General features: G+C 41.0%; 1 protein-coding gene across 3 annotated transcripts; it reads left to right on the forward strand.

The window, feature by feature from the left end:
* The first annotated feature begins 22 nt into the window (after positions 1-22).
* Positions 23-17,523, forward strand: rev1 (REV1 DNA directed polymerase). Of its 3 annotated transcripts, XR_013805307.1 has the most exons (23): positions 23-332; positions 1,292-1,358; positions 2,407-2,539; positions 3,044-3,212; positions 3,538-4,035; positions 4,476-5,305; positions 6,144-6,242; positions 6,365-6,475; positions 6,592-6,718; positions 8,057-8,185; positions 8,284-8,438; positions 9,646-9,765; positions 9,854-10,074; positions 10,447-10,619; positions 11,284-11,510; positions 12,805-12,998; positions 13,760-14,038; positions 14,498-14,597; positions 14,704-14,906; positions 14,994-15,141; positions 15,533-15,632; positions 15,724-17,055; positions 17,162-17,523. XR_013805307.1 is itself a non-coding variant. In XM_079665301.1 (22 exons), the coding sequence occupies exons 2-22, from the start codon at positions 1,293-1,295 to the stop codon at positions 15,833-15,835; spliced, it is 4,194 nt and encodes a 1,397-aa protein (XP_079521427.1). In that variant the 5' UTR covers positions 23-332; position 1,292; the 3' UTR covers positions 15,836-17,523. The 3 variants fall into 3 exon arrangements, 2 of the variants coding, with proteins under 2 accessions (XP_079521427.1, XP_079521428.1); XM_079665301.1 differs by having other exon boundaries at positions 15,724-17,523; XM_079665302.1 differs by having other exon boundaries at positions 14,707-14,906; positions 15,724-17,523.
* Positions 17,524-18,013: the final 490 nt, after the last annotated feature.

The raw sequence follows: 18,013 nt of genomic DNA on the forward strand, positions 1-18,013 counted from the left end.
TGTTCTGCTGGTTTCACTTGATGCTCGTTGAGAAAAGAGAAAGCAAAAAGCTCCAGCAGGCGGGCGGTAGAAATGGAGAGTAAAAGGACTGGGAGGGAGAGCGAAAACGCTGAAGAGACATGGCGTGGCAGCAAGACAAAATAACAGGATTTCAGCCCAACGAAAAGGAGTTATCTGAAGAACAAAGTAAATCTTGACGGGTCGAGCTAACGTTTACTGACTGGAGGATTTCAATTTCGCTTTGCTTTGGTCTCGCCGCGTAATCAGTGCGCACTGTGTGTTGTATCTGCAGAGAAATCTGTAGCGAAAAACACAGCCTGGCAGGATTAAAGGTAAAAACAAGTCACTTGTGTTTACCATCATTTACCCAGGACTGTTTTTACAGATTTACACCGCATTGAAGTTGCAAAGTCGTTATGAGTAACGTTGCTGTGTCTATTGTCTGCTGGCTGAATAGGCAGCTTTGTTCCCGAGTGCATGGCAACACTCAACTCGTATGTTTGCTATCATTGACACCATGTTACAGTCCTGTCATGCGGCATCGACCTTCTCGATTAACAAACAAAGCATTGCTTGGAGTGGCTAGGCTAACTTACTGTTAGCTGCGTGCACTGGGGATGTGACAAAGTGCCACATGGGGCTCTGTTGTAACCAACCTGTCAGTGTCTGCAGACCTGCCCGGGCATGCCCTTGGACACAAAGCTGTGCGTAAAAACAGTATCACAACATTTCAGCTGACATGAAACTATAGTAGTAAATGCATAACACAACAGCCATTAATGTCAATTGTGTGCAGTTTCATTGCTTCTCTGCAGCTGAGAGGGCTTTGTATACAACAACAAACATGGAGTCAGTATTTTTTGCACATTTCAAACATGTACTTACTGTAAGTAGGTTCATAATTAAATTGATTGGCACACATGTTTCTGATTTGTGTTGACATCCATTATCAGGATTGTAAAGCTATTTGTGTGCATCACAAAAACTAATTGTAAACAATAAGTTTTGTAAAAATAAAATACTCTAATCTTTATCTGCTATCTCGTATTTCTTTATTTTATTTACAGCGTCACTTACTTGTTTTGTATCATATTATCCTTATGTGAACTCTTCCAGTTCCTATCCTATCTCGTGATTCACTCTTATTACTGTTGCTGCTTTGACACCTGAATTTCCCTATGGCGTTTAATAAAGGTTTATCTTTCTTATCTTAATTAATGAACAAAGCACTAAGCTGTATTTGCCTTGTCTCCTCAGTACTGATGTCTAACTCTTCTTGTCTTGCTTTCAGTATGAGTCGAGATGTGTGGTCAAAAAAGAAAGCCAATGCCAGTGGTGACAATGGTTGGGCTGAGATCGTGAGTACCTGTCATGTCCTCCTAATCAGCAATGTAGGGCAGAAATAACTCCAGAATGAAGACATGAAAATAAAAACAGTAGACATGACTCTGAGAAATGTTACCTTAGGGGAGGTAGACGGGAAGATGAATATTCAGTTGTAAATACTACGTCAAGGGAAAAAGATTCAAAGGGAAAGAGGGTATTCCTTGGTTTATGCATAGTGAGTTTTAAAATATTACTGGGAAACTGTAAGTGAACAACCCTTTTCTTCTTCACCCCCTGCAATTTCATTAAAGCAGCGGAGAGCCTGAAGCAGATCACTAGTCATTGTCTAATTAGGTTCAGGCTGGACTGCCAGGCAAAGCTTTAACAAAGCTGTGAGAGAGCTGCATTTAGCCCCAAAACGACATCTCATAATAACAGTAGTATCACCACTCAGACAAGACTGTAATCCTACAATAGCTATTCTTGTAACTAAAGCAGGAAACTTTAAACCCTAAGTTACCCATGGTAACATACATGTGTCATACATACTGATAATTAAAACCGTGTGGCTCGGTGCCAGATTGTTTATGTAGGTACTATTCTCATCATCAACTTTAAATTCCCACTGGTATCATTGTCCATGTTTTACTGTTTTGCTTTTATTTGACATTTAAAATTGTTTTATTTTAACCGATATTAATTTCTTGCCAGCTTTAATTTAGAGGGAATTTCATTAAGATCACTGTAGATGTTTTATCTTGTTCTGCATTTATTTTAATATTGTGATGTTGTTGTTCTTGTTCTGTAAAGCACTTTGGGCTGCTTTGTGCATTAAAGGTGATATACAAATAAAGTGTATTGTTATTTATTATTATTATCATAGACAAAGGCATTTTGATATTCCTAACAGCATTTCAAGACTAAATATTTCCTTTGAAAGATGTATTATATTTTGGCCATTATTTTTTTTTTTAAACTTTAATTTATATTTACATATCCTAGATTGCCATATGAGCTGTGGGATTCTGCAGGCCAAGTTGTAAATCTTTTTTCTCACCTTTCCCTCCTTCTTGTGTGCAGGGCGGCTACATGGCTGCCAAAGTTTCTAAGCTGGACGAGCAGTTTAAACTGGACGCCCCCAGAGAGAAGCAGAAGGACGGGACATGCTCCACTATTTTCAGCGGAGTATCTATCTATGTTAATGGATATACAGGTAACACTACGCTACAGCACCTCCACTAGTTTGTCTCTCTTTCCCCCTCAATAATTCATCCGTCGTTCCTGAAGTCACCCGAGCGTCAAAAATACATATTTTCCCTCTTTTGATTTGAGCAAACATATCACCGTAGAGAAGGAACATGCATCTGCTCAGGAGGCTCGTGCTCACTCTCTGGCAGATGTAGTTAGGTAGAAATAAAATAGTTCCCACAGCAAACTTCTCCCTACAAGGTTTGTGGATTATGTTGAGCAACTCTTTGAGAGGCATTGTAGATGAGTTTTTTATTAAGGCAAACATCTCAAGGGGCGATAAAAAAGTCCAATATAACTGTAAAAATAGTTTACAAGTGTTTTTCTTTTTGTTCCTTTCACATGATGTTTCATGTCACAACTGATTTTATTTGTTTCTCATGTAAATGTTTGCTGTGTTTGTGTGGACCATAGAAATAGATTTTTTGGGTCCTTTTGGTTAATTTTTAACTTGTCTGTTTGTGAGCAGACCCGAGTGCGGATGAGCTGCGCAGGCTGATGATGCTGCACGGCGGTCAGTTCCACACGTACTACTCTCGCTCCAAGATCTCTCACATCATCACCAACAACCTGCCCAACAGCAAAATCAAGGAGCTGAGAGGGGAAAAGATCGTCCGGCCGCTGTGGATCACTGACAGGTGAGTTCAGTGGGACAAGAGAATATCTTGCTCATTCAATATCATAGTGTAAAATCCCCCTTGTTTATTTATATAGTTACATTTACATTTGGTTTAAATACTTGTCTTTAGCATCCTTTTTTAATGCTAAATTGCTTCTTAAAAATAATTTATTTTGGTTATCCTTATATATATATATATTTTTTTTACCTACTTTGCAACTTGTTTTTTCAGATTGTTTATGTTCACACCACCAGATACCAAAGCAAATTCCTTGTATGTGTAAATGTACCTGGCAATAAACTTGATTCTGATTCTGTGTTTATGTTCTCATTTGTTTAAACAGTATCCAGGCTGGGTGTCTCCTGCCCTGCCTGCAGTACCAGCTCTACAATCAGAAGGGCCCGCTCTTCCCTGCTATGATTTCCCGCCAGACGCCTGAGATGGCAGGGCCGAGCCATCAGAAGCTCCACCTGCCGCAGCGCAGCATTCAGCGCTCTGTTCTCAACCAGGAAAGCCAGAATAACTCCCTCCCCCCCCCGAACCACAGTCGACTTTACCCAGACAACATCCAACCTCAGTCCGTGCAGCAGAGCTCTGCTGCTCGCCTCATCAACCCACAGCCAAGCCACTTAGCATCCACTTACCTCAACACAGAACCCAGGCACAGAAGCCCCTCACACACCCACCTGCTGTCTAACCCCAGCCCCACAAAACCCCCCCTCAAGCCCCCACTGTCCCCTTTACAAAACCCTCAAGCTAATCTGCAGCACCAGAGGGCCGGTCAACAACAACCTCACAGCAACTCTTCTTACAACAGCTGCAAGGAAGTGGAGTTAAAGATGTGAGTATGGAAAGTTAATGAGTCATAAAATGGGAATTTCCAAGAATTTAATAATTCATATTTTCAGACCTGTAGTTCTATAAAATCCAAGTTATGGAAGTTGAATTTACAGTTTTTCTTTTTCTTACATATACAACAATAAATCCCTTAAAACATAAATATTTTAAATATTTAACATTTAAAAGTTGAAAAGATGAAAACTAAAAGATCTTCCATCTCTGTGTTTTACCCTTCATGCTTGGGCTTCCTACCTGAACGGAATACATTTAGACAATATTTGATCATAAATACAATTTATGAAAGGTCATGGAAATCCACTGGCTTAATTGTGTAGGAATCCAGGAGGGAACTGTTTTTTCATTTAAATGAGATCGTTGCACCCATTGTAACATAATGGCTTACTAAATGAGCCACATCCTCTTTATCTTTTTATCCCACAGAAATGGGTTCCTGCAGACCTCATTTGACGTGATGAGCCATTCAAGATTAAAAGAAATGCAAGAGTGTGGCAAAGCAGATCCTCTCCCGCAGGTGGTGAAGGAAGCTCACCTGACGAATGGACACTCTCACCTTGTTAATGGTGCCTTAAAGCCAGAGGACCTGCTGTCCCCTGCTCAACCCTCTGATGACACGGAGCTGCCTCAACGCAGAGTCAAGAGTTCACACGATAAACCTCACAGTCCTCCAGGGCCGTTTCAGACCAAACCCGACCCTTATGAGTTCCCCCAGAGTCCTCCAAAGCAATCCGAGAAGTCTGTGGTCTCTCTGAAGCAATCCGGTTCACATGAAGCCAACGAGAAGAGACTTAAACCTCCACCACCCACCTACCAGGAGGCTTTAAAAGCCACGGAAACCCACCTACTCCCAAAACAGCTCCACCCATCCCGTCCAGTTAATTCACATCCAGAAAAGACTCCTCTTTCCCCCGCACATCGCTCTCTTTCACATTCTCCTGTCCGTCTGAACGGGAGTCACCACAATGCCTTTTCATCTGCCTCGCTAAACTCAACCAACATAACATCCAAACCTCATCATCCCACTGAAAAGTCCCCGTCGCCGTCTAAGTCCTCGGCGCAGCTGATGGCCCAGACAGGAGGACTGATCTCTGAGTATTACTCTCACTCACGTTTACACCAGATCTCTACGTGGAGGTCCGGCTTCTCGGAGTATGTCAACGAGCTGCACAGCAAGAGGAAAGCAGCGGGGGGCGCCTCCTTCCCAGGGAGGGAACGATTGAGGAAGTCGGTGGCCCAGCGCTCAGACAGAGGAGGTAAGAGAGGAAGGGTGGCTTTTTGCTTTTCATGTTAGTATTTTCTTCTTCTACTGTAATAATAATAATGAATTATATTTCTATGGCGCTTTTCTTGAACCCAAAGACGCTTTACATTTGGGAGGGAGGGTAGACAAACAAAACAAAAAGAAACAGAGTTGAAGAGGTGGGTTTTACTGTGACATCACTCCATGCTTTAATGTTCAAAAAAGTCTTTATTGTTCTCATACTGCCTGTGCTGCTGCACCTCTTTTCACCCTCTGTCTGAAACCAGAGTCCGGTCTGCAGCTGGCCGGCTCCGTTGTGATTGGTCAACCTCTTGAGTTTTTACATTTTACCCCACTGCTGCAGTTTTGACAACTTACAGCTGCCATGTCGTTTTGCCCTTTAGCCGTTCAGTGTGACTGAGGGGGTTGTGTGCCGGTGGGAAAGTGACGTCTGTGCATACCCTCTATATTTAGGTGTCATGGTGACTCAAAGGTCTGAGACACATACCACATAACTTCAACTTCTCCTGTTCAAGTTCTGTCAGAGACGGATTGGCATCCATTCTCGCTATGAGTCTTTTTTTTCTCTTGACTGTAGAATGTCAAAAAATGCTATGAGAACACCGGTTTCTCATCTTGAATTGACAAACCAGCACAAATAACCAGCACAAATAAGGACAAAATATTTTCTCTTTGAATTAAGATATTAATGTATGTGTCTCTGCAAATTAAATGATCATTAATCACTAAGTTACAGAATTCACGAGTACTCCGGGGATCATTAGTTGTTTCATTCATCTCATGATTTGCGAGCCCTTCCTCTGACTTGTTGCTTTTGTTTGTGTGGTCAGGTACGTCTGCACCCACAAGTGTCAAATCGTGTATATTTCACGTGGACATGGACTGTTTCTTCGTGTCCGTGGGGATCCGACATCGACCAGAGCTCCAAGGTAAGGCTTCTCTTTGTCTGTATTGAAGTGTGAGCTGTCAGTGAGCCGGTTTATATTCAACACAACAGAACAGCCTCACACGTCCACTCGGTCTCCTGGTTGATCTCATGGTTGTGTTGCAGGGAGGCCAGTAGCTGTGACCAGTAGCCGTGGACAGGGCCGGGTCCCCCTGAGGCCCGGGGCCCAGCCTCAGCTGGAGAGCCAGTACTACCAGAGGAAACATGCTCTCCCTGGTGAGAAGCACATCACACACTGCCTGGTTGTCATGGAGCTTTCTGCTGACCTTGATTTTCTCTGTGTGTTTCTTGTATTATCCTGACACTAAATGTACGTTTGTTCTGCCTCTCAGAAATGGAAGATGAGGATCTGGACAGAAGTCCATCAGAAGACAGTCCTGTCCCCCATACTAACGGAGTGGACCAGGATACTGCGACTCTCTCTAGGGCAGAGATTGCATCCTGCAGTTATGAGGCCAGGTAGGATATGAATTTTCGTTGTTATTATTTTTTTTAGGTGGGCCTTTTTTCTGGTGTTCATTGTAGTGATGTGTCGGTCGCGACTTGTTTAGTAATACAAGACAGAATGATATGACGATCTCCTGCATGCAGTGACATGTAATATCCAAGGATTACAGACTGTTGGATGCTGCTGTTTTGAGCATTGCAATATATTTATTTTCATTATGTTATTTATTTATGATGATTTTTAGTCTCAGCAAAGATTTGTTGTCAGTTTGTATAGGTGTTGCTATCTGCTTTTTTTTAGCATGGTTCTACAATCAGAGAGTTACAAGGGTCTGTAAATGCAATGAAAACAATTGGCCACAGCAAATCATTTATGTTAAAAATAGAATTTTTACTTTTGAATACTTCAGTACAAAGTCAAAACAGGGCTAAATTGGATTGAATTATAAAAGGTATATTTCGCAGATAAACCTAGTAACCCCGCCCCCTTAAAAAAAACTGGCTCTTTTGAGCGGCTCTCGCAAAGGAACGGAGCCATAAGAGCCATAACTCCCATCACTAGTTCATTGCGTAGCTTCAGATATTGTATTCTGGGGTCGCTTTCTCCAAACTGGGGGCATGCTGTCCATGTTACAACCCCATACAAACAAATATATGTCATATATTTATGGTATGGTTATGAAATTGGACGTATAATAAACACGAGTCATTTAAAGTTTTACCAATAGTTTAAAGAATTTATACATTTTGTGCAAAAATGACAAATACAGTTACTTTAATCAACTTTTTGAGGTCTCTATGCTTATCGCTCAACTTACTGCTATTGTTTTGTAAATTAATGAAAGAGAACACAAAGTCTCCCATCACTGTAAAACAGTAACATTGAGAGGTAGGGCTGCCCAATTAATCGTATTTTAATCGCGATTACGATTATGGCTTGCAACGATTACGAAAACACTTAATCGAAATAAAACGATTAATTTTTTATTATTATTATTAATACTTTTTTGGGGGGGGGGGGGGGTTTTCAGTTGAATTATACTTAAAGTTCAGGGTAATCAACTGTTAAAAACATCCTGTTCAAATGATTTTTCTCGAATAAATTGATGTTTTCAAAGTCAATGAATAATCGCATTTAATAATCGCAATTACAATTATTGACCCAAATAATTGAGATTATGATTTTTGCCATAATCGAGCAGCCCTATTGAGAGGTCATTGAAACCTCTTTGTCTTTTTAATTGATGTATGAGTGTCTTCAACCATCCTGTGCTGGTCCTTGAATCCTATGTTAGAGAAGGTGTGGGAACTCCATGTTTTGTACTCACTGTAAGTGGTTCCCTCTCACAGGCAGGCGGGCGTGAAGAACGGGATGTATTTTGGAAAAGCCAAACAGCTCTGTCCCTCGCTGCAGTCGGTCCCGTATGATTTTGAGGCGTACAAAGAGGTGGCTCTCACCATGTATGAGACTCTGGCCGGGTAAGAACAACTCCCTGCTCTTTTCTCACTCACTTCCCTGTCCTCTTACAGGCACAATGACATGAGGCACGCCTTCTCATTTAATTTGTTCCCTGCAGTTACACCCATGACATCGAGGCTCTGAGCTGTGATGAGCTGCTAATCGACGGTTCTGCCCTGCTGGCCGAGCTGCGCATCGACCCTCAAGATCTGGCCCGCACCATCAGAGCCGACATCAAGGAGAAAACGGGATGCTGTGCTTCAGTGGGCATGGGTGAGTTTCTGTGGGTCTGTACTGTAAAATACATCAAGACAGTGTATCTATTTGATCAGAATAAAAGTTCCTGAGCTCTGTTAAAACTAGAACCGCCAACGGGTCAATTTTACCCGCAGCTGTTTCTTGATTGCATGTAACTTTTTTTCAACAAAATATTCAAGTCTCCCAGTCTGTGACTTTTCCTGAAAGTGTGTTATGTAGCACCCTCTGTTGTTAAAAATGGTCAATATGAAGTCAGATTGAAAAAATTGCCAAAAAAATTGCCATTTATACCCATCAGTGCCGGCGGGTAATATTTACCTTGAAAATGCAGTGATTTTCACGCTATTGACTCGCGCGTAGACATAAACATGACGTGTTGTTTAATGTGTTTCTTTATAGGTAGAGAGATAGATTGATAGATTGATAGATTGATAGATTGATAGATTGATAGATTGATAGATTGATAGATTGATAGATTGATAGATAGAGAGAGAGAGATAGAGAGAGACTTTGCACATATTTCATACTATCTGCACAAACTAGATATACTATGAAAGCTGAGAGTCCACAGATTCTATTGGTATACGTTTCATCACTGTGCAATCAAAACTCACTGTTAACTCTGTGTTCTAGTATGATAAATAAAAGAACATTGTACCTTGAAAATCAATGCATTCTAATAGCGGGTCAATTTTACCCGTTGGCGGTTTTAGGTATACAGCGACCCCTGGCGGTTCTGGTGTTAAGCGCCCCGATAAACATTCCTGTTTGTCATCTTGCAATATACTTATTTATATAAATAGTTATCACCGCAATAAACCGTATTTAATTTGTCTTAATGTACATTATTTAATTTCATATCATGTTCTATTTACATGTGTATAGACTTTGTATTTTTGTATTTTATTATATATGTTGCATTGTTGGAGGAGCTCAGGTCAGAAGAATTTCATTGCTTTGCCTTTGCATCTTGAATCTTGAATCGTTATTATTCCCGCAGCGGGAACATTTACAGTGTTAGGACAAAAGTGGCATAGCAGGTACAAAAAGAGTAAGCTAACTTATTAAATATAGGGAAGGAAAGCACACATTAGTAATAGAATCAAAATGTAGAGAAATAAGTATACAACCATGGCTAAAAAAGTGACATAAGTTACATATTTAGGTGTTGAGACATTATAAAAGTGTCATGGTTACAGACTCAAACTGCTCCTCTGTTCAGGGTCCAACATCCTTCTGGCTCGGCTGGCCACCCGAAAGGCCAAGCCGGACGGACAGCACCTGCTGAAGCCTGAAGAGGTGGATGATTTCATCAGAGAGCTGCCAGTGACCAGCCTGCCAGGTACACAGCTCCACCTGCTGGTCATAACTGTACACATACAGTGTTTCCTGTAGAAAACGTTTGATTGATTGTTGTTTTTTGTATCCAGGTGTGGGGCCTGTAATGGGCAGGAAGCTGGCAGGAATGGGTGTGCGGTCGTGTGGGGATCTCCAGCAGGTTTCTCTGTCTCAGCTGCAGAAGAAGTTCGGACCCCGGACCGGACAGACTCTGTTCCGCTTCTGCAGGGGCCTCGACGAGCGGCCCGTCCGCTACGAGAAGGAGAGGAAGTCTGTCTCTGCTGAGATGAACTACAACATTCGCTTCACTAAGGTTAGACCGACCTCTCTCTGTCATGTTTCAGTTATTATTTCTGTAGTTCTTTATTTGTGCATACTTGAGACATGAGCAATTGCATAGGTGGGCTACTGTATATGCTTGCTATCAATCTAGAAAAGATTATTTCAAAATATCCCCAAAAATAAATACAATTTCTAGTTATAAAGAAGTGAAAATAAATAAAAACAAGCATTGCAATTAGAAAAATGTGTACTGCTTTCATTCACTGTATTTTACTTAATTACCTGTGCTTCCATCACAATAATGATTTTAAGATCAAATAAGAAAAAGTGACTGCAAAGATTCTTATCTTCTCCCCATTTCCCACCGCTCTCTAACCCTCTCTCCCCCTCCCTCTGTGTCCAGGTCGACGAGGCTGAGTCTTTCCTCAATAACTTGTCCATGGAGGTGCAGAAACGTTTACAAGACGCCGGGCTGCGGGGCCGCAGAGTGACCCTGAAGGTCATGGTGCGCAAGGCTGGAGCGCCACTGGAGCCGGCTAAATACGGAGGTCATGGCATATGTGACAACCTCGCCAGGTGAGAGAGCGACCGCCAACAATGCTCTGATCAAACAGAACCGGACTGTTGTCAGCTGATCGACCAGTGACCAGCCAATCACTGTCGTATATCAGAGTACATCATGTCGTTGGTGTGGAAGTTCTTCAGTGTAGCCAGGAGGACATAAAGCTGACAATTAGCTAACATTAAAACATTAAACATTCAAATCCTAAATAAGCTGTGTAGAAACAACCTTTAAGACGAGAAGGTTCTGTAAGCTGGTGCAGTTTGGGAGAAAATGTATTTTTTTGTAATAGTCATGGACGTACAATTCAATTTCCAAGAATAACAAGCAACACATTTTTTCTGTAATTGTATTTCTAAGAAACTGAAGAAAACAGAAATTGGAGAAAATCTTAATTCGGCACATCAGCTTTAAGATAAGATAAGACTTTATTTATCCCGAAGGAAATTGTTATGCCAGAGTAACAAAATACAATAAACACAATAAACACAAAAGGCAAAACTGTACACTAAAAGTGCAGCAAAAACAGCAATTAAATATCTACAGACAACATAAAAAAACAAACAACAAAAAAACAGGATTAATAAAGGAAATAGAAAAAGGTGCATCCGTACCATAATCCCTGTGTTTGGAGTGATTTATAATGTCCTCTCTCCATTTCTCCATCTCCTCCGTCAGGACTGTGATGCTCGCTCAGTCCACAGACAGCGGTCAGCTGATCTCCGCTGCGGTCATCAAGCTGTTCCACGCCATGAAGCTTCAGGTCCAGGAGACGAGGGGGATCGGCATCCAGGTCCAGCTCCTCGACGGACACCACTCCGGCCCCCAAGACTCCGCGGGCCCCGGGTCTCGCTCCATCAAACAAATGTTTCTACGCCAGGGAAGTGGCAGATCCAGAAAAACAGGTCGGTGTGAAGTCTCTGTGTTTCAGGTTTTATCTTTGTTGTCGTCTGTGTCGTCCATTACTAGTGGTTCCCAACCTCCCCCCCCCCCCCCCCCCCATTATTTAATGTTTGGTGTGTTTGAATGAAAACTCTGCCTCTCTCCAGGGTTAAGAGATGGCTCATTCCTGGTTGGTATTTATTTGAATGTTTAACTATTTTGACACACACACACACACACACACACACACACACACACACACACACACACACACACACACACACACACACACACACACACACACACACACACACAGGGAAAATGCTACAACTACTGTAACAAACTGGATGAATGTGAAGTATTTTGTTAAAGGAGGATGAAAGCGTAACTAAGGAGCACTATTGAGAGACTTTGATGGTTATTGGACTCAGGATTCATTCATTTGGATTCCCGCTGTATGAAGAAATTAAAGGACGGCGCAAGTGGAAACAATTCACAAAGGGATTAAACTGTTTAAAACACATGCTCAAAGTAAGCCGGATTTTGCCGATGTGTTCATGTGGATTCAAAAGTTATAAATAATCTACAAAATGGAGGAGACCGATCTGATCGGAGCAACTGTGACAAATAGTCCAACTGAAACCGGCATGGACAATGACTATGTTTTAGAAATGAGTTTATCCAGACAAGCCTGGTTTGGAATCTTTACGAGCAGAAGAAACATTTCTATAGAAAGAATTATCCATTTCTGTCTTTTTATGCCTTTTAATAGCTACTAACTTGAATTTTTATTCAAATCAATTATTTTTGTATTTTCTTGTAATGTAGAGACAAGGCTTTTAGTGACAATTATATATTGCTTTACAATTATATGTAAAAAAAATAAAAAAAATAAAAAAGGCTAAATATGATATTTGGCCTCAAATCATCTGAGGCCTGGCGCCCCCCCTGCGATTTTTGGCGCGCTCCCCAAGGGGGGCGCGCTCCCCAGGTTGGGAACCACTGGTCTATAACACCCCTTGTTGTTAAATACCAACCAACTATGTGCAATATATATATGCCGTTAATAACTGTAATATATACCTGGCTGCTAAATCCTCAGAACTGTTACTGGATGTGTATTTTGTAAATTGTGTAACTTTTTTAAACTTTTTTTTATTTGATTGTAATTTGTTTATCTTTAATACTTTTGTATGCATGCTTCCTAGGTAACATTAAGCTGTCTTTGGCTCTTTTCTGCTGTAACAATGTAAATGTCAAATAAAGGTAATCTGGTTCTGATTCTGAAATCTATTCTGTTTAACATCAACGTTACAGAACCTGCAGACGACTGCTCACATCAGGAGAATTCTTCCCTAAACGTGGGCCCGTCCTCCAGCTCCACTCCTCGTCCTCTGTCCTCCCCCGAGCCGGTCCCCGGGACGAGCAGAGACCAGCATGCAGGCAGACACACTCCCAAAAAATCCCGAGCACGTCTCGACTTCAGTATCGAAATCCCCTCCCCTTCACAGGTAAGGACTTGAAGGAGACATCTTTGTACCATTTAGATTTTATTGTATATTTTCAAAGACAGGAAACGATACAAGACAAGGACAGGGCTCACACACATGGTGAGGGGAGGTTACAGTGTTATTGTATGCAAGCTCATGGTATCATGATTTACTCCATAACCAAGATATACTTTCATTATTATTAATTAATTCAATTTTTACCTTGTTCTAAATGTATCCTTTTTGGTTTTGTGAAGGAGATATCTGAGTGATTGTAGGAGCCGACGGTTAAATGTTTTAAACAAGTTGTGTCTTGGCTTCCTTCCTTGTTTTCTATCAAACCGATAGACGCCCCAAAACAGACATTTCCAACTCGTTTTCCTTCCTTTATATTTGTGTTACTTACAGTTGATGAGTTGTCTCCGATGGTTTGGATGTTATTATGCAATGGGTTTGCTCAAAACAAAATAACACACTTTTACACATACAAAAAAGAAAAGAGGCCTTTACAATAGTCAAAAAAAAGAGGCAAAACTCAAATAAAATAAAAAAACAACTTTGTTAAGGCTTATGTAGCTTGGTAACCTAAATGGCAGTTGAACGGTTAAGAACTGTGCCTCGGTGGCGTCTTTCTAACAGGTTGCCCATCTCTGTCTCTTTAGTGCAGGCCCCGTGGGAATTGTAGTCTTTTATAGTGTGTCGACTACAGACGTCACGATTAGGTGGCCTTTTTTTTTATAAAAAGAAAATGCTGGCTCCAAAAACGTGTGTTTCCTCCCCAGGTGGATCGCTCTGTGTTGGAGGCGCTGCCTGCAGATCTGAGAGAGCAGGTGGAGCAGTGGTGGACCAACCGGGACAGGACCTCGAGCCACCGTCGCCCCCCCAGCCCGACGCCCCCCGCTCCTCCCCCCCCGCCTCCCTCTGTGAGGTCTCGCCCCCCCTCCCCCCCTCGTCCTGCTGCCTCAGCGCTGTACACGCCCCCCGCCGGCACGCTGCTGCTTCAGCTCCCAGACCAGCCCGACAGTCCGGGGATTGTTCTGGAACTGCCACACTTCTCACAGGTAGGAAGGCAACCCATTGAGATTTAGCCTTTAGGACATAATCTGCTTGCATGTTAAAAACATATTGATAAATCATGTCTTTACGAAGCACCTTTTATCCGTCACAAATTATACAGAAAAGCTGTAATTTAAAATGTAACATATAAAATGTCACATATAAAAAAAACTAAAATACTTTCAGTAATAATTAACTAATTTAATAATATATTATATTACATTATATATCATTCATTTCATTCTGTTTTTGGTCAACTGAATTCAACCAAATTACGAGAGTACGTCTATAACAACTGTCCAAGAGCGTGATTTAAGAGGCGCTGAATTATTTACTTAATATCAATATTTCTGTCTTTTACAGTAAATTCCGTCTAACAGTTTATTGACAACTGTGGTATATAGTGAAACAAGTTTGCGACTAGTTGTCCTGTTTCACTAAGTCTTCCTGCTTCCTGCCTGCAGGTTGATCCGGACGTGTTTGCCGCCCTTCCCAAAGAGCTGCAGGACGAACTGAAGAATGCCTACAACCGATTAACACATGTCCAGCCTCAGGCCAAAATATGTAAGTCTCCAGGGGGATTTGTTAGGAATGAGTTGAGCTTTTTTTCGACTATTAATATAAGCAGCGATATTCTCTTCGTCTCATGTTTTCCCTGTTGGTTTCTCAGCAGTGGAGCAGAAGAATCCTCTGCTGCAGCTCAAACAGCCGGGAGTTGGAGTTGGTCGGGTGAAGCGGCGCTACAAGAGAAAAAATGCAGGGAGTCCCGTTAAAAAAGGTCCCTCGCCTGTGAAGAGACGAAACACGACAAACAGCCCGGCCAAAACCCTGCCCCCCCCTCTAAAACCACGGGAACCAATAAACACATTGAAGGTAAGTCAAGAACAATTTCCTTCATAAACACGGTGGCAGTGTGTGAAGATAATTTACGGCTTAAAACTTTTTTTTTTTTCTTCATAGACGGAAAACGGTCCCTCCACGTCAAACACTAAGGCAGGCATCGCAGAGTCCAAATTCATCCCCCGCCGCCCTGCTCCTGTGCTGGCCGGAGCCTACGACATGACGGACATTAGGACGCTGCTACGGGAATGGGTCACCACCATAACAGGTATACTGTGAAGCAGAGCTGCAACGGTTAACATATCACTTATTTGATCCACAGTAAAATAACACAAGGATTTTTTTAGGCATGAATATCTGTATTCAGAATCTGAAATATGGAGATCTCCTGCTTTTTGTGTTTTATATGTTTTATGTCATGATGAACTGAATATATTTGGGTTTTGGACTGACAACAAAAGACGTTTTGAGAAAATATTTAGGTTTTTCAGAGACTTGGATTTACATTTTTGACTATTTTCAGCACCAACACAAACCAAAATAATCTTTAAATGTGTTAGTTTTAGTCGTACAGTAAAGAACAGTTGTCTCATAGTGCCTACTTATGTAATTACCTATGCTGTTATGCATTTTAATCCCTTTGTTTCCACTTTTGTTAGAACCCATGGAGGAAGACATCCTGCAGGTGGTGAAGTTCTGCACTCTGATCGAGGATAAAGATCTGGAGAAATTGGATTTGATTATAAAATATATGAAAAGGTAGGTACAGTACCCCCTCCCCCCCCCCCCCCTCCCCCGCCTTTATGTTCTCATTTCAATGTATTCCTTATCTCTGATGTTTTCCCCGCAGGCTCATGCAGCGGTCGCTGGAGTCTGTTTGGAGCATGGCTTTCGACTTTATTCTAGACAACGTGCAGTTGGTGGTGCAGCAGACGTATGGTAGCACCCTGAAGGTAGCATGAAGAGGAAGGTGCACTGTGTTCACTGTGTGTTACCATGACACCCTTTTTGTTTTGTTACTATCACAATATCTGCAATACAAATGATGACGCCTAAATGATGCTTTTCCTGCTCGACACCCTGTTCTCAGTGGCGAGAGTAAGACACAATTTAACGACGTCACACACTCGACATGTGAAAGTGTTACAGGAGCCATAACAGTATTAGACAAGAGTGTGTACAGTTAAGTGATTTCGGTACTTTTTTTTTAAAGGAACACAAACTCAAAAGCAGGAAAAGTACTAATAAACTACTCACCAAAACTCAGAACAGTGATAATCGTAGCGCTTTTTTGAAAATCCATCATTTTCCATATGGAGTTCTTTTCTAAATATATAAAGTTTTATATACTGATTTTTGCAGGTGGAGTTTTAACTGTTTCTTATTAAAAAAAACAGGTCTTATAAGATTTAAAATGTCCCTCCTGATTTCCATCTGCACTTATGTGATCTGAAGGTTTGAATAATGTAAGTCCCAGGCACATTTCTGTGTTTCTTTTGCAGTTAAATAAGGTTTAAAATGACAACATAATCATCACGTTAAAACACAAAGCACCTTTTTAGAGATTTCAGAATCGGTTAGGGTTGTAGCACTCCTCAGACTTAGGACTTATGGATAAAGGACAAAACATTTCCTTGGTGCTCCGAGCTACTTGGACTAACCTATGATGTATCTACTACTGCTGTCTCAAAACAAAGCCAACAAAACAGTCTGCTGCATACAGTAGTATCTTTATTCCTCTTCTCTTGCAAAAAAAAGTGCCAAACCTTGTTATTATAGTATGTAAATAATGTTTTTAAAGACACTTGTTTAAAGAAAAAGATGTACGTGGAGGATTTACCTCTTGTATTGTTTACATGTAGTGAATTCTTAGTAACTGTCTCTAAATTGTAAAATCTCCTCAATCTTTAATTGTTTGTAAGTGTTCCAACATGGAAGCTGGTCAAAGCACTTCCTGTGAGGTTAACTGTTGATTCTCAGTAGCACTCTGACTCCGCGGATGATGACAGGGGTTATGGCGATCAATAAGTAGCCTACGCAGTTGTTTTTTTTCACTAGCAAATGAGATGTCCATTCAAGATAATGTAAAGTTTCATACCGCCTTTGTATCTGCAGAAAATCTTTTCTAGTGTTCCAGCCTAGTCACAAATGTGAATATTGAGATAATGCTGGATTTGACCAGGTGAGCTGATTTTTAACTCAATGTTTGTACTTGTGTACTTCATTCAATGGAGACATGTGTATGGCTTGTGGCTACATCATTGTATTTCTGTGATTTAACATTATAGTTGGCGATTAGAAGTACTCAGCAGATGCGGCTGGCTGGCTAGCTTGTGATCTCACCATGCAGGACATTATGTACGTGTGGTTGGAAAGGTTTCTCAAAGCAGTATCCCCAATATGCAAACCAAATCAATCGTTTATGTTTTCAACATGTTGAAATGAATGTAATTCAGAATGTGTAAGTCTCCGCTCACTTTCCAGATGTTTGCTTCTCTTCACCTGTCATATCTTTCTGGAAGGAATGGCCAGGAGTTAAAACTGGCCAGTCTTGTCTTCTCTAAACTGGCTTGTGCCTGAAGACCTGAAGCTGTGAAATTGTTTGTAAGTTTTCTAAAATCTTGGTAATAAACTGTAAACTCTGTATTCATTGATGTGTCTTTGTCATTGATTATATATATCCTGCGTTTTAGGATGGTTTCTATGGAAGCCCATTTCCACCACTTGAAAAAAATTCGAAATTATGAGATAAAAAGTCGAAATAATGAGATAAAAAGTCGAAATAATGAGATAAAAAGTCGAAATAATGAGATAAAAAGTCATTATGAGATAAAAAGTCAAAATTATGAGATAAAAAGTCGAAATAATGAGATAAAAAGTCATTATGAGATAAAAAGTCATTATGAGATAAGAAGTGCGCATGCGCTGCAGTGGCGCTGTCTTCAAAGGTCCCTTCATCACCTTGCTGCTCTCCACCATGCAAACGGCATCTAGTCCTAAATAAGGTAACTATTACAGGTGACTTTTGTAATTATTTATTATTATTTCGACTTTTTATCTCATGACTTTTTATCTCATTATTTCGGGTTTTTATCTCATAATTTCGACTTTTTAACTCATAATTTCGACTTTTTATCATA

This window comes from Notothenia rossii (assembly GCF_949606895.1).
Source record: "Notothenia rossii genome assembly, chromosome: 2".
In the NCBI taxonomy this organism is placed as follows: Eukaryota; Metazoa; Chordata; class Actinopteri; order Perciformes; family Nototheniidae; genus Notothenia; species Notothenia rossii.